This window comes from Callithrix jacchus, chromosome 6 (assembly GCF_049354715.1).
Source record: "Callithrix jacchus isolate 240 chromosome 6, calJac240_pri, whole genome shotgun sequence".
Lineage (NCBI taxonomy): Eukaryota > Metazoa > Chordata > Mammalia > Primates > Cebidae > Callithrix > Callithrix jacchus.
The window spans coordinates 112198547-112220711 of record NC_133507.1 but is presented as its reverse complement, the minus strand read 5'-3'; the positions used below and the strand labels follow the sequence as shown (position 1 = coordinate 112220711).

The following is a 22165-nucleotide window of genomic DNA, read 5'->3' as shown; positions in this document are numbered from 1 at the left end:
TTTTTTTCTGGTTGATGACTGAAATGCAAGATGGCAATTTTTCCAGACACATAGTTTGTAATTTTAAGTAATTTCCTTATCCCAAACTCTCCTCCTATTACTTTGGAATAACCTTCATAATCCTTCAATCTTCCCAATGATTCAAGCAGATTGGTATTGGAATGTTTTATTAAAACTAAAAAATAGCTCTACATTCTCAACTCTAATACCATTTCCCTTTCCTGACATTCAGGGCCATCTGCCATAGTCAAAACTAGTCTTTTGCTTTATCTTCTATAAGCTACAAAAGACACCTACTTCAAGAATTCCTTCTTTGGGTCGGGCATGGTGGCTTGTGCCTGTAATCCCAGCACTTTCGGAGGCTAAGGCAGGCAGATGACTTGATGTCAGGAATTTGAGACCAGCCTGGTCAACATAGTAAAACCCCTTCTCTACTAAAAATACAAAAATTAGCCAGGCACAGCGGTGCATGCCTGTAATCCCAGCTACTTGGGTGGCTGAGGCAAAAGAATCCCTTGCAGCCGGGAGGCAGAGGCTGCAGTAAACTAAGCTCACACCTCTGCACTCCAGCCTGGGCGACAGAGTAAAATTCTGTCTCAAACAAAAAAATGAATTTCTTCTTTAAGACTCAACACAAGTGGCACCTTCAGAATTTCTGAACCCACCAATTTTTCTGTGCTTCCAACTTGTTTTTTGTAAGTATTCTGTTACATTAAAACGTGCTTATGTAACCACCTGCAACCCACAACTAGAATGGACGATCCTTAAAGACAAAAACCATGTCATCTACAGTTTCTAACAAATAGCAGCCCTCCTACCCCCAGCCAATCCATTCATTCATTCACTCACTCCACCAATATTTATGGAGTGGCTGCTCTGTGCCAGGCATTGTTCTTGTTACTATGGATACAGGGATGGCAAAATAAACAAAGTGCAAGTGCTCACAGAGATGACATTCGAATGCAGAATACAATAAAGTAACAAACGAATGAGCCCGTGGTGAGATGTCGGGTAAGAACAAATGCTCTGAAGAAAAATAAAGTAGTCTAAGCGAATAACAGGTGATTGAGGCAGAAATTGCTATTTCAGGGAGTGTAGTTAGAGAAGGTTTCTCTGACTACTGAGCCATTTCCTGACTGCAATAAGACAGCAAGTCAGCCCCTCTATGGCATAAGAATGATGCTGAAAGCGGCAAGTTCAAGAAGCACCGAGGAAGACAGTGTGGCTGGGGAGAGGGTGGGAGGGAAGTGGCCAGCACCCAGATCAAGTGGAGCCATGAAGGCTACAAGGGAGCCACTGCAGGTTTTTGAGCAGCAAAGAAAAACAATCTGATGAAGATCTTTAAAAAAGATCACTCTAGGCAGCAGCCATAACATTAATGGAGAAAAGAAAGTTGGGGGTTGAGGGGAGGGAGGAGGAGGCAACAGGAGAGTTGAAACAAGGACACAGTTAGGAGGCTACCACCATAATCCAAGCAAAGGAGCGTGGTGGCCTGGGCATGCATGGTGGCCATGGGTGGTTAGGTTGATCAAGCTGGGATACATAAGACCTGATGATGGACTGAGTGTGCAGTAGGAGAAAAGGAAAAAAACAGTTTTTGCCCTGAGTAACCAAAGGATGATACTGCCACTGAACAAGGTGAGAAAGAGAAGAGGGAGTGGGGCAATCCCAAGTCTGGTTTGAAACGTGCCGAGGTTTGAGATGCTCTTATCCAAAGAGATGCTGCAGAGCTGAACACAGCTGGACTGCCTGCAGGTCAGGTGAGAGATCCGGGTGGAGATCTAAATCCGGGAGGCATCATCAGCACACAGAGGGTATTTGAAGCCCACGTGGGCTCATTGAAATATTGCGTACAGAGGAGAAAAGCAAAGGTCCCAGAGTGGAGCCCCTGTCGAGGGGATGTTGAGGCTGGAGATGGAGCAGGCAGCAAGGTGGTGGGGAAAGACAGGAAAGTGTGGAGGCCAGAAAGCCAAATTTTTAAAGGGTTCCAAGAAGGAGTTGGTCATGTTGCCAAACATTGTTGATAAAGACAGAGGAGGATTCAAAATTGACCGTTGGATTTGATAACATGGAGGTCACAAATGATCTTGAAAAGAAGTTTTAGTGGAGTGGGGAATGAAAGCCCAATCAGAGTGATTTATAAAAGTAAAAGAGATGAACTAGAAACAGTAAGCAGACACCACTTTTCAAATAGTTTGGTAATAAAAGAAAACCAGTGGTGTGGTAGCTAGGAGATGTGAACTCAAGAGAAACATTGCAGCACGTTATGTTGGTCGGAATGGAAGAAGAAAGAAAAAAGGTAACGCAGTAGAGAGGGGAGATAATAAGAGAAGTCCTCCAGGACTCGGAGGGGTTGGATGGCATCCCAGGCACACAACACTCAAATGTTTATTGAGTTGAACTGTTGCTACCCTTAGACATGTCTTGGAAAAAGGTGGTCCACTAATTCAGTTTCTAAAATTCGATACAGAAACTCCAACAATAACCTGGCTTCAGGAAGGCCAGGACAAGTATTCAAGTATTTCAGGACAAGCTTTCTACGACTTCTTAAGAACAATGTATACACAAGTCCACATCTATGGTTATAAGAAGAGGTGCATCTGGTCTTTGTCTCAGGTTCCTGGCACAGAGCTCCTAAAACCTTTGGAATTTCCTGAGTAATAGGAGTATCGTGTATTATTCACAAGTCCCTTTCACTCATACCTGAGGTTATGTAAATGAGGGGACTCAGGTGGGGCCCTTCAGTAGCAACAGGATAGAAATGTTTACCAGAAAGATCAAGGCGGTGATTAGAAGGGGGGACTTTCAACCCCACTTCCCCACCACCAGGGAGGGGAGGGGAGCTAGAGATTGGGTTATAAAAACTTGAGCACGTTTCTGGGTTTTTTTGGTGGGGATAAGGGGATCTAGGTTGGTGAACAGACAGAATGTGTGGGGATGGCTGAACAGAAGTGTAAGTAGCCAGGGTACCCCATTTGTGGCTGGTGTCTGAAGTGGGACATTCCTGTAGGTAGAACTAAGCCTTTGACCTGTGTGGTCTATGTTAACTCTGTAGTTAGTATCAGAACTGAATTTGCCAGAGGCGTTAGAACCAGAGCAACTCCATCTTGAATAGGGGCTCAATAAAAGAAGGCTGAGATCTACTGGGCTGCATTCCCAGAAGGTTAGGCATTCTTAGTCACAGGGTGAGACAGGAGGTCAGCACAAGATACAGGCTGTAAAGACCTTGCTGATAAAAACAGGCTGCGGTAAAGAAGCTGGCTAAAGTCCACCAAGATGGTGAAGCAACTGACCTCTTGGTGGTCCTCACTGCTCATTATACACTAATTATAATACATTAGCATGCTAGAAGACATTACCACCAGCACCAGGACAGTTTACAAATGCCACAGCAACGTTGGGAAGTTACTCTATGCAGTCTAAAGAACAGGAGGAACCCTCAGTTCTGGGAATTGCCCTCCCCTTTCCCAGAAAACTCATGAATGATCCACGCCTTGTTTAGCATGTAATCAAGAAATAAACATAAAAATGGGCAACCGGCAGCCCTCAGGGCTGCTCTGTTCATGGGATGAAATAGTCATTCTTCATTTTTTTACTTTCTTAATAAACTTGCTTTCACTTTACTCTGTGGATTCACCTCGAATACTTTCTTGCACAGGATCCAAGAACTTTCTCTTGGGGGACCCCTTTCCAGTAAACAAATTGAATTGCTGGACACCCAGTTAGTGTCAGACAACTGGTGTGTGGAGTGGGGGGAAGTCACACACCTGGTATCAGAAATGATATTAGAAACATACAATTATCTGCTGTCAATTACCTGGAGCCATGCTCTTCTGGGCACCCACGGTTGCTTCATAAGACTATCTCCAGGCTATTTCAGTTCCAGGGCTGCTTGGGATTCTGAACCTCTCCATCCCACACAGGAATTGTGATTGGCCTCTGATCCTCCTTTCTCCCTCTCTCTTCACCTCTTCTGGTCAGCCACTGCATCCTGCGGATTTGCCTCTAAAGTGTCCTTCCCATCCCCAGATGAGCCTTCTGTCCTTGTCCCTTACTGCAAAAGCCTACCAGGTCCCTAAACCTAAATCTCTCCTTGAGTTTCTCTTTCCCTGAACACCCAGAGCAGTTCAAATCCCAAGGCTGATCTTATCTCTCCTCCTACCTGCTTAAAAATCCTTAGCACACAGGTTCTTCATGACCTGGGTCTACTCTTCCTCTTCCACCTCATCTGCCCTCCCCAGCTTGTACTCCACATTCCAACCTCAGGAGCCACACGCATTGAGATCACTGACGTGCAATGCTGTTCTAGCTCTGTCTGTCTCCCCTTCAGACCTTCACATCTGCTGTTGCCTCTGCCTAGAACGTTGTTCTCCCAGCACATCACACATCTCTTCCTCTTACCCCTAGAGGATGATACTGAAATATAACATCTCAATAAGGTACTCCCTGGCTACCCTATTTAAAGCAGTAAACCAGCCCTGGCTCCCCCACAGCCCTGATGCCCCTTCTCTGCTTTAAGTTTCTCCACAGCACTTGCTACCATCTAAAATATCTTTTGTTTTATTAACTTCTTTTGTGTTTTGTCTCTCTCTGTGCTAGAATGGAAGCCTAAATGGGTCAAGATTTTTGTCCACTGTGTCCCCAATATCTACACTATTACATGGCACACAGTAGGCACTCAAATAATGTATGATGAATGGCTAAGTCAACACTGTTCCCTCTGACTGGAAAATTCTCTCCTGAGCCTAGAGTCCTATTCTTCATCCATGCGGCAAACTCATCACCTAAGGGTCCCCAATCCCATCTCCTAGCTCCTTAGGCAAGGTTGTACTCCATTTTCCAAGGGAACCACACCATTTACTGCTCATTCTCAGCCTCTTCTGTGAGTGCAAGGAGCACTATTCATAATTATGATGCTACAACAGGAGGCACCCGGGCTGTCCAGGGCAAACCTGGACATGCCCCACCTTTTTTATGGCCGCTTTCTCCCCTCTGTATTTATTTATCAGTCTGTCTCCCACACCAGCCTGTGAATCCTTAAGGGCAAATTCATCTTTGTATTCCCAGCACCTCAACATGTTGTGGATGCTTAATCATGTTATCGGATGGATGAACAATCACCCACACTTGGGAATCTGGGATCCCTGGGACAGGCTGGAACTGGAACCTGGGCCTGGTATGCCTGGGCCTGTTCCCCTCTACGTGAGTTTCTGCCCCTGTGGTGGCCCCATCTGCACCCTCAGTTCCTTAGTCTCATGAGTGGGGCCTCATACTCTGCTGAACTCCTTCCTTATCCCTGGCTTTGCTAACTCCCTGGGCTGGCTGGCTGGGGACCAGCTTTTGTCAGCCCGTTCAGACAAACTCCCACAGGGCTCCTTTGGCCCTACCTACCCTGCCACACCAATCCCAGCAACAGACCATGACAAAGATTCCAATTTCAACAACAAAGGGGAGGGGCCAACCCCTCCTGCCTCCCTAGACAGGGCTCCCCAGGTGGGTTCCGAATGTAGCTCTCTCCGTTAGGGATGAAGTAATTATACTAATCCTTCTCAAGGCTGAGGCCTTAGTGCTGCTTCTCCAGATGAAATGGATCTTTTCCAAAGTGTTGCAGAACTTCTCAGAGCCTGTCAAAGGCCAGCTACATTTTGGCAGGAAGCAGCTGTTTTGCTGAGAACCAAACTTCCCTTTAAGATTATATCATTGAAATTATCACATATGCTGGTACGAACATAGGCTTGGCTTTATGAACCACATTTATACAATAATCTCTTTCGAGTCTAAGATGTGCCTTTGGTGAAAAGGAATATAAACTCTAATTGGGGGCCTAGAAATTAGGATTCTGAACCTGCCCAGATGTGCCAGAAATATTTTTCAATTAACAAATGTATTCTTACATCATAACAATCTTCATGATAAAAACATCAGGCTGGCATCAAACCAACCTTCCTACTTGAGTTTTAAAAGCTTCATGATCTGGAAGAAAAATTAGCTGAGGTCTCTTTCTGCTTAGAGTACATATCCTGAAAAGAAACTGTTTTGAAAATAGCCCCAGTAAAGCAATACACTGGGAAGAAAACTTTGAGAGTCAAAGGCAGGAAGTTCAATCTGTGGAGCATTTACAGAAGCTGATTAAGTGTGATGTTTCCCACTGCAGACCCAGCCTCAGGAAGCTGTCAAGTCAACAGCGGAGCTTGACCACCACATGGATGCTGCACTGCTGATACGAAACTCGCCCATGTCAAGAAGTTTTCTAATCCTTCTTGTCCAGAATCAAACAAACATCCACCAAGACTGACAGCAAACGCAGTGCCTGCCTTCTGCTTATTTTGACCCATGACAGTCATGCATAAAAGGAAAAGGGTAATTTTGGCTGTTTTCAAGATGGTGTCATTACACATGAGATGTTTATTTAAGGCATCAAAACTTGAAAGCAAACAAAGCTCTGATTCCCTTCTGTACAAGCTACTTGTGTAGATCCAAGGCCAGGACACATGCAAAGCCTTGCAGACCACAACCTGTCATCTACTGACTTAAACTGCCTTAGACATGGCTCAGAAGGGGTTTTATAAGAATATCCTTTAAGATTCAATCTTTTTTTTTCACAAACGCTTCCCTTCCTCTCCTCTTCCCTTTTTCCCTCCTAACCAATGGTGTGAACAATCTTGACTTCTAAATTCTTAAGCTGGAGTTTAGTCTCTCTCACAAAGACAGGAATTTTATCTGTTTTGTTCACTGCTGTATCCCAGTGCCTAAAAGACTGCCTGGCATACAGTAAGCTCTCACTAAATATTTGCTCAGTAAATGAACATCTCTCCTATAGCAATAAATAAAAAGAATGCTAGATGGGAAAGCATAAAACCCTTTTCTGCAACTTATTTTTGGAGATGTACTGGATCAATTTGAAGGCTCAACTATTCCAAAAGTAAAATGAAAGAAATAACACAGCAGCTCGGCGACATCACATCAACACACATGCACACACACCCCTGAGAAAGCACTTTTACATCCAGTTAGTTACACAAGCAACCTCTACAGGAGAATTCAGAATCTAGTTGTTGTAAGTGATCTCCAAATAAACACAACTTTATTTACAGAATTTCAACTCTGTTGCAGAGAAAAATACTGACTACGTAAAAGAAATAATGTGTGAGTCTTCTGCCCTGCAATCTTAGCCTAAGCTCTGCAGACTCAACCACAGCACCAGTACATTTTGAGATACAGCCAGAAATATTCTTTATAACATTATTCTGGTTCACCTTGAACGGAGTAAAATTGTAAGAGAATCAACGAGGCCACAAAACACACAAGTGTTATAGCAGCATCATTCATGGGTAATGGCATGTGGTCCTGAAAATCAGTCTGGCCAAAAAGCAGGGGTCAAAGAGTCCACAGACAGAGGGCTCACAGCTGGACAACTGACATTATTAGCACCATCCCAGATCCCCCCACTAATTACTTACCCATTTTTTAGTGCGGGTAACCAGAAATGATTCAAAGCTGTAAGCCACTTTTCTAAGTTTTAGCATTTGTTGCTGAGTTTTTCATTTACTAACAGGGAAAGACTGCTTCACATTGTGATTGCAATGCCTAAGGTAATACGGCCAGCACATTATATACTAACTAAAGGACACATTTCAGCTCATTCCTGGGCTGTGACCACCGGAGAGCTTGTTGCCAGGTGCCACAAGATATTCTTCTTCTACTGGCGAGTTCCCTCCAATAGGCACACAGAAAACATGAACATATTGAAACTGAACAAATACTTAGAGTTGAGGAGCACCATAAAAATATTTTTGCTTTAAAAAAAGAAAAAAATTCTCATTATACTGCATGAAATTTTGAATAAACTCCACAAATATCCAATCAAGTACACTTTTATTTCATTGAATGCTCAGTTATACCACAGGTAAAATGTAATAAAAAGTCACTTAAAATCTCTTTTATTTTACAGTTGTTGAGCTTTTAAGAGAAAAGCACTGGAGACAGCCACAGAGATGTGCAGGATAAAGACTCTCTAACCTAGAAGCTTCTATGTCATTCAAGAGGGTGACACCAACACCCACTCAGCCATAGTAAGAAGAGGTGGTATGTAAGGCCACATGAGTGGTCTGATAACTCAGTGCGAGTGTAAGTCCCTTGTGGGTTATGCTGGGGCTGACCATGCCTTTCAGACAGACCACAGGACACTGGCAGGATTTTAACAATGGAGAAAAGGTATAGGGTAGGAGACGTGGAAAGGAGAAGACAGGAATGGCTCTAACTCGAGGAGATCCCACAAAGGAGAGGAGTGTGTTAGGGGAGGAGCAGGGAGGAGCACTAAAGCTGGACTGCAAAGGCCCTTGAACGCGAGGCCAAAGGAACTGGGAGTAATAGGGAGCCTATGAAGGTTTCTAGGAAGGGGAGCAACATGATCGATTTTAGAAGATCCATCTGTTGGCGATAAACTGCATCAACTGCTGCAACGTCAAAATCACACAACAAAAAACTCCAGTGGATTTGGGAACTAAAAGAGCTGAAGGTGCACTGTCACCGTGCTATTTCGACCAAGTGGAAGGAGACTAAGTATTGGCTGAGTATCCTTTAACTTAGCCAAAATGTTTGGGACTAGAAGTGTTTTAGATTTCAAATTTTTTCAGATTTTGGAATATCTGCAGATACAAAATTATCTTGGGTATAGGACCCAAGTCTAAACACAAAATTCACTGATGTTTAATATACACCTTATTTATACACATAGCCTGAAAGTAACTTTATTTTTATCTTGGGGAATAGAATCAATTCTATGCTGCATGACAGCATTTTGACTGCATTTGGAGGTCAGGAGTGGTGTTTTCCACTTGGGGTGTCATGTCACAGTCAAAAAGTTTCTGATTTCAGATCATTTCAGATTGCGGATTTTCAGATTAGGGATGCTCAACCTGTAGTTTCATTATTTCCCTCATCTCTCCCTTCTCAGCCTTTCCTTCTCGATGCTATTTGGGAATCTGACGCAGTTCTCAGTGAATCCAGTTGCTAAGTTTTCTGAAATGTACTAAGTCCTCCCTGGAATACATTTCTTACATTTCTTATTTTCAAATAACTTAAAAATCTTACTGGAAAGACATCACTTACTTAATTAGACAAGCAAATGGTGGTATAGACTCTGCCACATTTCCTTGGGGATGCCACCCAGTGATATTCTGCTCAAGGGTGTGGCTTAACACATAACAGGGATAGGAGTTCAGAAAAGGAAAGGAGCTGCAGAGGAGGAGTCCAGCTGAGGAGTTACATGTTTGGGGGACTAACAGTCCCACAAATGATAACAGAAAGCTATTTTTGAAAGAAAAAAAAAAGTAAGAAATTAATATATACATTTCCATGATCTGAAAGTCATACACTTACACAGAATGGGATTATTTTTAATTATCTAAAATTTAAAGAAAGATAAATTCCAGACACTTCCAAAAAACTTGTGAATTCCAAAAGTATCTGGGTGCTTTTGGAGACTAACAGTGGATACAGCTCAAATTAAATTCCAAATGTAAGACAGATACAGTGGCATGTGCCTATAGCCCCACCTACTCAGGAGGCAGGAGGATCTCTTTAGCCTAGAAGTTGAAACCAGCCTGGACGACACAGCAAGACTTTATCTCTTTATAAAAAAAAAAAAAGGGGGGAAGGAAGAAAGAAAAAGACTAGACTAGGCGCAGTTGCTTACAAGTGTAATCTCAGCACTTTGAGAGGCTAAGGCAAGTGGATCACAAGGTCAGAAGTTCGAGACCAGCCTGGCCAAGAAACCAGCCTGGCCAATATGGTGAAACCCCAGCTCTACTAAAACTACAAAAATTAACCAGGCATGATGGTGGGCACCTGTAGTCCCAGCTACTCAGGAGGCTGAGGCAGGAGAATTGTTTGAACCCAGAGGCAGAGGTTGCAGTGAGCCAAGATCACTCCATTGCACTCCAGCCTGGGGGACAGAGCAAGACTCCAACTCAAAAAAAAAAAAAAGTTTTAACAAGTAAATTTCAAATGTAATATTGTGTAAGTTAATTGGCAAAGTTTCAAAGTATGTAGTCTGAGCAGCTGCTTAAGTTGTTCTCTATTCAAACTGGAAGTAAATTCATGAAATGTTTATTGTTAGAATGCATCAAAAGCCAAGGTCATCTTACCTACCCTCTTACATCACAAACACCCTGTTTGAGAATGCCAGGCTGTTTTAGTAGGGAACCAAGTTAGCATTGACCCTGTTTCAAAATACTGTCAAAGATGAACATTCACAAAGAATAATGCAGGAAAATACAATAAAGGAAATGGCAAATGTCCCACCATGTAGAAAGTGGCAAGACAGAGCATGGGAGAATGCTGGAAGTGTGTCCCACACACCTTATTATTACAATAATTGCTATAATTCTCATTGTTAGTAAAAGCGGCTCTCCTTTCCCACAAAGTTACAGCAGATTCCATGCTAAGCACTTTATATATATTAGATCATTATATTATCTAAATATCAACTACATATTTAGCCCTTACAAAAATCCCAGCTCTTAATTAATAATTCTTTCCCTACTGAATAAGCAAATTATTTAATTTCTCTGAGCTGAAGTTTCTTCAAGTAATTTTCTCAAGATTATATAGCCTGTAAATGGAAGAACTGAGACTTGAACTCAAGTCCTGTCTGACATGTTTTTAAATGAACCCTTATTAAATTCTTGGACAATTCATCCCTTAAAAAAACATGAAATTGTAAATGTGGCAAAAGCAATAGATCTAGCCTCAGCAGGGAGCAAGTGAGGAAAGTTCCTCCCTAAAGAGGTCTCTGCAGTTTGAGGTCTGAAGGAAGAACACGAGTTGCTTTGGAGAAGGAGGGAAAAGCATTCCAGGCAGAAGGCACAGAATGCTGTGCAAGGACGCTCTCGCGGGAGGGAATGAGGTGAGGGTGGGTGAGGACTGAGAGAATAAAGCAAGATGGGAGGGGGAATGAGAGGGATCTGGCAACCTGAGATGATACATTAGTAAAGCTGTACCTTGCCCACCATGTAAGTGCTTTGTAGGCCATGGTAACAAGTCTTTTTCTGATCGTAAGCACATTGAGAATGTATTTTATTTTAGTGCTGGTGATGGTTCTTCTCCCTAGGGGTGAGGGGTGTGAACTAGAGTAGCTGCACCATGCTGCCTCCTACAGGAATCTTCTAGGTGCCAGGATAAAAATGTATATTCTGGAGCATGAACTTCTATGATCTAGAATAGACTTCTAAACATTCTCTATCTACCCAAATATTATGTATCTAAACATTCCCAGAGGGCAGATTTAAGCTGAAAACACAAAAAGATTATGTGGACAATTGCTGGAGGTAAACTAAGGCATAGTCAAGATTATCCTGGAGGGTTTGTGGTGCAGAAACACAGGCGCACCAAGGGTAGTGGGGTGGAAGTACACAGGAAGAGGTCTGTCATGAAAATGGCAAGCCCATTTCCAGCCAAGACAGGCAACTGATGTCAATACCCCGGCTCCACTCCCACCAGCTGTGTGGCTTTGGATAAGTTTCTTGATCTTTCTGTCACAATTTCCCCATTTGTAATAGTGCCTACCTCACAAAATTATTTTGAGAATAAAATGAGTTATAAAACATATAAAGTATTATCTCCAGGTAGATAGTGAATAAAAGGAGAAAAAAACCCATATATTTAGAGCAGTACCCACACATAGTAAGTACCTAATAAATCTTAGTCATAAATATTTTTATTACTACTACTATTATTGTTAAAGAGCACAAATTGTAGTAAGTAGTTAAGAAAGGAAAGAAAAACATTTTAAATATAGATCTAAAGCAACACATTCTCAGACATATATGTGCATAAGAATCACCCAGAAACCTTGTGAAAAATGTAGATTCCTGGCTTATCAGAAGTTAAGGCCTAGGAAACCAGACTTTTTCATAAGCCACTGGGGGAGATGCTGATACAATTGGTCCAAGCAACATATTTTGAGAAGTGGGGCTTTGAGGTCTAGAATTTAAAATATTCAGGTATTGAATAAAGTATGTCATTACAGGGCTTAACTACCAGGTTAACTTTATAAAACAAATTTCAGATTATCTTTGTCTTAAGGCAAAATGAAAAAGGATCACTTGCACTATCTACCTCTAGAAGAAAGCTGAATAATCAGAAACTGCTTGACTGGTAAAATACATAGTGTTTAGTTTTTAATAACCATTTGCCTACATTTAAATAATAAATAATCTTCAGTTCCAAACAGTCCAAATACATTACTGCATGCTGTTTATCAAGAGAAACTAAAATAAGCATCCGGACAGTGGTATGTATATGTTCCTTAGTTATTAGATTTTATGTTCTAACAAAATTAATAAAGCCAATCTTTAATCATACAGAAAAACTCCTTTCTGCTAGGACATAATGAAGACTTTCTGCAGGTTCTTTCACTTTGGCTCAGGGTTTCTTAGCCTTGGCACTACGGACATGGTTAATGGCACTATGGACTAATGGCACTATGGACAGGTAATGCTTTAGTGTGGGCTGCATGTGCACTGAAGGATGCTTAGCAGCACCCCTGACCCACTAGCAGCAAGCGCCCTCCAACCCCCAGTTTCACAACCAAAAATGTCTCCAGATACTGTCAACTGTCCCCTGGGAGATAAAACTGTCTCGTCTTGAGAACTACTGCTTTCGCTCAAGATACTGAAAATGTCTCAATTCTAGAAGTGACCCAAGTTGGCAGCTTAACCATTTTCAAATGCCCCGCTACCAATATGCCAATGACCAATTAATCTTCTCTACAGTTAAGACATTTTCTGAACATTTCCTCATCAATATCTACATGCACATGTTTACATGCATTTCGAGATGATTTGGGGTTATTTGCAGCATATCATCTGTTTTGAGAGAAAAAGGATGATGCTACTGCAAAAAAGTAATAGCAACGGTGGTAACAATGAACAAAATAGCTTTGTAAAATGACTGACACCTTCCAAGGCACTTCTGTATACATCAGTCCCAGCCCACATTCACCAGCAGTTCACAAATATTCTAAATTTGCATTCAACAGTTTATTGCATGTCAGGTACTACGCTGCATCAACCAATACCACTCCAAAAGACACCATGCGCCACTTGTAGCAACTGACAATCATAACTGCATGGATTCTGGTAAAATGTGTGCATGCCCATAGGAGAGAAAGTAGGAAATGTTTCTGCCTAAGCAACAAGCAGAGAAGTCTGAGGCTCTCAACTCATTACGCAACTTGGCCCAACTCAGCATATTTCTCTTTCCTTTTCTTTAAAGAAAAGGAAAAGTAAATGTCCAGTAGTGGACATGAGAATGTAGTGAACATATTCATCTTGAATCAATAAAATGTAACAAAACCTGAGAAAGAAAAAGTTCAAGGTATTGTTTGTGATACTTTCTGGGTATTCTCCCTCTAACTTTCTTTTTCAGATATTTTTACTGGGGGGGAATCGAAAGTTCTAGGGTCGAACAACCTGGTTCTACCACTGATCTACCAAATCTAAAAAAACTTTTCCAGTGTTGTGTTTCAGTCATTAAGACTAGACAACAAAATTCTAGTAGCATAAAGTGGCTGAATCATTTCGGTATCTCTTAATAAGCATGTCAACAAAGAACTATGAAGGAGGAGACAAACAGAATCTACAGGTACTGTGAAGGAATTATTTACACTAATAAGTGGCCTTCTTCAGAAAAATGAAACAAGCGACTTTCCAAATAAAGTGATATCACTGGCCTATCCCATGTATCTGGGAACGATGTCTGCAAAAATTATAAACGGAAGGTATTGTTTGGTCCTTTTACCCAAACACCATCACACAACCCAACACTTGGGATTTTTCTTGGCCCAACAAGACTATGAAAACGCTGCTTAGGCTCTTTATGATAATAAACAATGCACATTCCTGTTTTATTTGCAAAAATAATTAGTAGCAGCTGCTACTTGCATAGAATTTTGAACAGAAAATGTTTTACATCCTGAATCCAAATATTTCAGAAGTGTCTGACGTCAAATGAAGTATTCTGCCTTTTTTTAATTTAAAATAAATAACAATTAACATCTTCATACTTTTATCAAACTTTGAGAAAAAAACTGACAAAAACATTTTCCTGAAATTCAAAAGAGACAGCTGCACACATCTGTCAACTACACATCTCTGGAGTAAAAGAGAAACTTAATGCTTTAGTACAGTACTTACATGTGAGGGCTCAGTTCATAAAAATTTCTGTTCCTGTATTCTTCCACTTTCTCTGGTGAATAAATGGGCAAAGATCGGTATGGGTTAACAGATATAACCACACTTCCAATGTATGTCTGCAAAAGAAAGAACAGAACATGCCCATTAGTTAATACACAAGATGCATTCTAAGCTTTAGTGTCATTTAGTTTTGACCTTTTAAAATCAACACTAGTTCTGCTTCACCATACACTGTATACTTTTTAAGAATGCTTTACATCTCTGAAGACAGATGGTGAACAATGTTTATTCATTTTGCTGATAAATGGAAACCATACATTTATATATTTTAAATCCTTTCAAAAATAAATCTCTGAACTAATTTATGATTATGGGTAAGAGTTCTCCAAAGCTTTGTTATACTTTCCAAAACTTTTGTCACCAACTACTGCTAACTGTAAGCAAGAGCCATGCTCTCCCTGATTCTGGATAGAGCTGTAGTTCCTTCTTCCCTCATCTTTATCCACCTTTTCAGTCAACAGTAACCCAGGGTTCCCCTCCTCTCTACCCATACCTCACAGGGCCTTCCCTCTGGAACTGGCCCTCTGTAAGTCTGTCAATCTTTCTACAACGGGCTCGGATCACGTTAAATTCAGTATCACAGCTGCAGTTATCTCCTGGACATTCAAACAACATAATCTCATTATATCTAATATACTACAATACCAGAATTTTAGTGTCAAATTTACATTTAATGTAAAATTTAAATGTACTTTCTGAGGGATCAATGCCATATTTTAGCATGCCCTAACCCTCTCTCACTGAACTTTAAACCAGAACACAATTTCTCTACCTTTCTACTTCGACCCTAAATTCCTGGCAGCACCAGTGATGCTGGTTTAGTTCCTTTTGTGCAATGCCAAGGACAATGACACAAGCAAATGTCACTTAACCGTGACTTATCTTGGCAGCTCCATTTTCCCCTTCAGTCTCAACATCATAAAGACAGAAAAGGGAGAGAAAGATGCCAACAAAAGTGGTAAAGTGATAAGAAAGGTGATAAAGTGATGAGCAATAAAACTTTGAAAAAGAAAAAGGTTCATAAAGAAACAAACAAAAGGACAAAAGACCTTCAACTTCCCACCTTTCCTATGTCATCCCACAAAAGTTAGCATTTTTTGAGCAACAAGTTTTTCCAGTATTACCACCACTGGGATTCAGAAAGATTGTCCAATCTTTATAGAAAATTAAACAGAATAGAACATGAAGGAACACAGAAATGTTCTGCTGAATTTTTTTTTTACAGGGGTCATAATGATATTAATTATGAAGGATTTTCCCCCAACTAGGAAAACTGAACGGTATTTATACACACACACACTTTCATCCTATAATATAATCTTGTCAAAGGTAGACAAGATTGCTCTTATAAAACTCTCAGTTCCCATGTAATTTTTCACATTTATTTCTAACATTCTATCACTAGGACCCAATTAATCTGGCCTGCCAAACAATAGCAAGACTTTCTGAAGGTTTCCTGGTTGTCCTCACACTGCAAGCCACCTGGGAGATGGGAGATGTCTCCCAAGGACACCGTCACAGCAAACATCAGATGGGAGATTCTTGACACTGAATACCTGTCTGAATAGTTTCTAGCTAATACATTCAGATTAGCAGCCTTGGTAAATATGAAAATATAGCCATTGGTTATTTCTTTAACATCTGTTGGTTAAAAAATCAGCCTTCTTTAAGTAGAAAAGTACTATATGAATCCTTCTTCCTTTTTTGGTAATTTCTTGAATACAACAGTTTCTAAAATACATTGATTTGCTGTTGGCAGAGAAACCGGTTACTGAGTTGCTCTTTAAAACCAAACTTCATAGTGGCTGAATTCTTGATAAAAATCTGCCTCTGTGGCATTCTTGCATAGAAAACAAACTCTGTTGGCTCCAACTCAAAATCAAAAGCCATACTAATAAGCTGTGAGTTTCTTTTTGTTCCTTGTGACTGTTACACATACTGAATTACGTGTGTGTATTTCCCCTAAGCTGTATATCCATCATCTAGAACAGTGTCTGGCCCATGATGATGTACAATAAATATTTGTTAACTAAGTGACCGAATCACACTGGGTACATTCATCACTAATTGGAGGGGACGAACCACCGAAACACATATAATTATTCTTGCATTGAAATGTAACACCAAATATACCATACTCAGTGCCTAGCATTTGAATCAGCCTGTATGCCATGTGTTACCGTCAGAGGTGTTTGAACCAGAGCTACCCCATCTTGAACCAAAGCAACCCCATTTACCCAGGGCCTAGGTAAAATAAGGCTGAGACCTACTGGGCTACGTTCCCAGAAGATGATGCATTCTGAGTTACAGGATGAGGTAGGAGGTCAGCATGAGATGCAGGTCATAAAGACGGCTCAAACCCACCAAAACCAAGATGGTGATGAGAGCGACCTCTGGTCATCCTCAATGCCACATTCCCACCAGTGCCATGAGTTTACGAATGCCATGGCAATGTCAGGAAGTTACCCTATATGGTCTGAAAAGAGGAGGGCATAAATAATCTACCCCTTGTTTAGCATATACTCCAAAAATAACCATAAAAATGGGTCTGCATATGGAATAGCCATTGTTTATTCCTTTAATTTTTTAATAAACTCGCTTTCACCTGACTGTATGAACTCACCCCAAATTCTTTCTTGTGTGAGATCCAAGAACCCTCTCTTGCAGTCTGGATTGGGATCCCTTTCCAGTAACATTACCATTGAACAAATCCCTAAATGTCATTTGACTCCAGTAGACTGTTGAAACAGCCAGAACTACTCTTTCCATCCCCACACGCGCTTCCCATTTGAAATGTGACTTTGCTACTTTAAAGACAGTTTCTTTCTCCACTCATTGAATTTGAATTTGTCTATGTGACTTGATTTAACCAAAGGAATGTTAGCAAGTGAGACACAAGTAGAGGCCAGAGAAGTATTTGTGGATTAGGATGTTTCTCCTTTTTTATGACTGTGATTTAGTCCCTTCTGTGACGTGAATAAGCTTGAGCTAGCTGTCAGAGAGGTCCTGTGGAGAGCTAAGGTGTCCTGACCTACAGCCTGCTATTAGACACGAGTGAGGCCATCTTTTTTTTTTTCTTTTTTTTTAAATCATACTTTAGTGCTCGCTTTGGCAGCACATATACTAAAATTGGAACGATACAGAGAAGATTAGCATGGCCCCTGCCCAAGGATGACACGCAAATTCGTGAAGCGTTCCATATTTTTGGAAAATGTGGCACATATACACCACGGAATATTATGCAGCAATCAGAAATGATGAGTTCCTGTCGTTTGTAGGGACATGGATGAAACTGGAGAACATCATTCTCAGCAAACTGACACAAGAACAGAAAATGAAATACCGCATATTCTCACTTATAGGCGGGTGATGAAAAATGAGAACACATGGACACAGGGAGAGGAGTATTAAACACTGGGGTCTATTGGGGGGAAAAGGGGAGGGCCAGCGGGGGGGGGGGAGGGAGCTGGGGAGGGATAGCCTGGGGAAAAATGCCAAATGTGGGTGAAGGGGAGAAAGGAAGAAAACACACTGCCATATGTGTACCTATGTAGCTGTCTTGCATGTTCTGCACATGTACCCCAAAACCTAAAATGCAATAAAAAATTTAAAAAATAAAATAAATAAATCATACTTTAAGTTCTGGGGTGCATATGCAGAACATGCAGGTTTGTTACATAGGTACACACATATCATTGGGGTTTGCTGTACCCATCAACCTGCCATTTACATTCAGTGTTTCTCCTAATGTTGTCCTTCCCCCAGCTCCCCACCCCCTAACAGGCCCCAGTGTATGATGTTCCCCTTCCTGTGTTCATGTGCTCTCATTGTTCAACTTCTACTTATGAGTGAGAACATACAGAGTTTGGTTTTCTGCTCTTGTGTTAGTTTGCTGAGAATGATTGTATCCAGCTTCATCCATATCCCTGCGAAGGGCATGAACTCATCCTTTTTTACTGCTGCATAGTATCCCATGGTGTATATATGCCACATTTTCTTTAACCAATCTATCATTGATAGGCATTTGGGTTGATTCCAAGTCTTTGCTATTGTGATCAGTGCCGCAATAAACATACATGTGCATGTGTCTTACATCTTAAACCATCCAGTCCCAGTAAGGATACCAAATGCCTAAAGCCACGTGAGTGATTCCAGGTGAGACTAACAGAAAATATATAAAGTTAAACTCAGGCTAAGTTGGTATCCCAGAGAATCACAAGCAAATAAATGGCTGTTGCAAGCCTTTAATTTCTGAGAGGTAGTTTGCTACATGGCAATAGTAACTGACACACCTATGTAAACCAAAAATAAAATTCTAAGGCCCCCCAGTCATCGAAATAGACTTCCTCCTAGACCAGAGTACTCTAAAATTTAACCTGAAAGATTGATTCCAGCCATGATCGGAAGTGGGGGTGGAACATGCTTCATTGTACCTCTCCAGCATTAAATATCAACACAGACCTTAAGTCTGATAAGAAACATTTACAATCTATTGTCTCTGAAGCCAGCTACCTAGAGGTTTCATGTGCATGATAAAACTTCGGTCTTCACAACCTCTTATAATTCCTTTCTATTGATGATAACTCTTTTGACCAATTGCCAATTAGATAAATTTTAAATCTACCTACAACCTGGAAGCCTCACTGGTTGTTCCTCCCTTCTAGACTGAACCAATGTATTTCTTAAATATATCCGACTGAAGTCTCACATCTGCCTAAAATGTCCCTATCACCTTGGGCACATGTTCTTAGGATCTGAGAGGGTTGTGTTATGGGCCATGCTCACTCATCTTCGGCCCAGAATAAATCTCTTTAAATATTTTGAAGTTTGACTCTTTTCATCAATACCTTCATGACTCAACCAACTAAAAACGGTGCCAAGCAGGACAAGTTTTATCACCTAAATAAGCAAACATTAAAAGAAACTGTGCTCTCTCTCCATGCCATTTTACACAGCTCAGATATCCTCTTTATCCTCCAACTTCAACTCCTAACAGGTTTGTCCTATACCTGCCCTGTTTATGGATTTCCTCCTTGAAGTTCTATGTGCATTAGCAAAAGGTTTAAATATTCCTACATGCGCCAGTAGAATAACTCAGATGTTCAAAGTCACAACTCTTCTTTCTCTGAGACACAGAAAGACATTCCCGATAGCAGCTGACAACTGGGTGGAGTTTAAAATTCTATTCTAGTTGTACCAATTCTACATTCAGGTTAACTACAGCACTAGATTAAATCTCCTCTTCAAGGATCAGAACGATAGTGACCAAACAGTTCATTTTTACATCAACTAACATTTGAACTTGTGAATGAGATGTCATTTTTTAAATTATCATTTAAGACTTTGACAGATGCTTGCAGTTTGTTGACTGTTTTGAAAAAATCAAGTTGTAAACTTTTATTACAAATTAAAAATGAAGTTCTTAAAAAAATCTCAACTTGACCAGATATGAAACAATTTAAAAACCTTTAAAGGCGTACTGAGAAAAACCAGGCTGTTTAAAAAAACATGTTTGTTATTACCAAAAAGAGACGTCTTTAGGTAAAAATAATAAATGCTGCATAGATAATGCAGATAGTTCTATTTATCCGGTCAACAGGCAAAAAGCAAACACTCAAGGTCTTCGACTCCACTCTTTGGTTCATTTCTTCTTACTGGTGGAATTTCATATTTCTTCTCGTTGGATGACTAAATCAGATAATGGTAGAGATGGTAGGCCGGCATTTTCTCAGTCCTGCCCCGCTTGCTCAGCCTCGGGAACAGACGAATTCTCAGTTGGTGGATCGGCTGCTTTTGTCTCTTTGCCATCTTGTGGGTTAGGGTTTTCTGGGTATCTGCATTGCTAACTGAAGTTGCAGTGGTTCCGAAGTTGAGGTGGCTGCTGACCCCTCTCCTTGATTTTCTTTATCCTCTTCATTGCTGTCCTCTCTAGGCTGTCTCTGGGGAGGAGGAGGGCCCCTGTGGAATCGTGGTCTATATCCCCGATACATAGTCTGCTTGACTGGTACCTTGTTTTCCTGCACCCTGGAGAGGTCATTTTTTTAACAAACAACTGCATGGTATTTACAGTTGGAATTTTCTTGTTGCATCATGCTCTAAAAAGGATAGTAAACCAACTCATTATGAAGTAACCACCCCAGCCATTTCTGGGCTCACCGGCTCCACATTCTGAACCTCAGTTCTCTGGTCCACACCACCACTAACATGACAATGAAAACCTCCCTCCCTGCCACTGCTCAGCAGGACAGCCTCTGACACCCAGGAAGGGAAAACAAAGGAAAGGGAAGTGGGAGGGAAGGGAAGCAAACAAGAAAGAGAAGAAAAAGAGAAGGAGAAGAAAAAGCTCTAGCTTTCTATAAGTAGCACACTGAGATAGCAAGGTTGTACTTCATTTCAGAAGGGCAGACACTGAATCAAGAATGTACAAACATTCTTAAGTGAAAACCATCCCGACCTTCCTATTTCAAGTCTCTCTAGCATTCCAAAACAGTTAATTCTCGAGTGTTCCTAGCATAATTACCATGAAAACAAAAGTCTTTTCTGGAGGACATTCAATCTAGCCACCTCCACTCTCCAAACCACTCAAAAGCCTTTGAGTAGTCAAAATACAACCTAAAGGCCATGCGTTTTATTCTACAAGAAAGTTCTTTCAGAACTCAATCCTCAGAGATTCTACGTCAATGGTATAGGGAAGAGCCAGGGCTCAGTACTATCTTTTTTTTTAAAGAGAACCAACATAAACTAATGTGGAACCAGGGTTGAAAACCAATGTTCGTGGCCCCTACCTTCCAGACTCACAGCACCAGGTTTTACTCTTACTTGCAATAACCTGCTAGTGCTGCTGTTGGCCTATTGTCTACCTCACCTTCCCCTTTAAATATTCCTTCCTATGGAATTAATTCTGAAACAAAAGAAAATTCCTTCTAGCCTCACTCTCATTTTAGCCACATTTCTTGGCATAGTCTCAACAGATTACAGAAAAACTGCAGCAACATCTGTAAACTGGAAGAGGCAAAAAGGGCCGTACTACAGCTGTGTATTTCAAATGTTTGATTACAACTCATTGTAAGAAAGAAAATTTTCATTGCGACCAAGTATGTGTATGTATATTTATGTGCACACACATACACAAGATAGAAAACTTCACAAAATCAAAAGTACCCTTTACTATATGTGATACATCGATATTTTTTGTTCAATTCTAATATTTCTTAAAAAATGTTAAAAAGCTGTTGGCCCTAACTCACTAAATGATTTCCATGAGCAATTAATGATATGAAACTTGCAGTTTAAAAAACTGTGCTACACAGCACTCCTTAACCTTTCTTTAACTGTTGATCCCTTTGAGATACCAACAGAAGTGATGACTCTTCTCTGGAAAAACACACACACAGTCTGCATACATGTGATATACCAGGTTAAGACTCCCTCTGCAAGCAGAGAAACAATGGCCACTAATAGAAAACAAAGAATAGGGGGAAAAAAGAAAGAAAGAAAATAAGTAAGAAGTGATGAAGATAATTGCAAAAGTGTAAAAATGTTTACAGTAAGACCCAGTACCCCACGGCTTAGCTGGCCCTGACTGCTTTATTACGGCATTAATTGGGAACGCAGGGTAATAATCAATAGCCAAAATGAGTGTATTCTGTTTTTGATGACAAGGATATATGCAATACATTTTAAAATGCTATCTAACCAAAAAGTTAAATATTTTAGCACAGCTTTAATATGTTGAGAGTTTCAATAATGTGAAACATCACTTTGCAAAGCCAGATAAATGAAATATTAGCATACAATACATACACAGAAGAGTCAGAATATTTCCAGGTCTGTATGTAAAACTTAAAAAAAGAAGTCAGAATAGTTTTGGTATCTTTTTAATTATAATTCTTCACTGGGTAAGCTAG

General features: G+C 40.7%; 1 protein-coding gene and 1 non-coding gene across 13 annotated transcripts in view; one reads left to right on the top strand and one right to left on the bottom strand.

Moving 5' to 3' along the window:
- MYO1B (myosin IB) overlaps positions 1–22165 on the bottom strand; it is a 186285-nt gene that overhangs the window by 120014 nt on the left and 44106 nt on the right. For all 12 annotated transcript variants that reach the window (XM_035305163.3, XM_035305162.3, XM_078328048.1 and 9 more), the window contains exon 3: positions 14199–14314. In XM_035305163.3, coding sequence (XP_035161054.1) covers positions 14199–14314 — 116 coding nt within the window. The remainder of the gene's footprint in view (positions 1–14198; positions 14315–22165) is intronic.
- Positions 17358–17464, top strand: LOC118154851 (U6 spliceosomal RNA). The gene has a single exon (XR_004745104.2). It is a non-coding gene; the product is annotated as a U6 spliceosomal RNA (small nuclear RNA).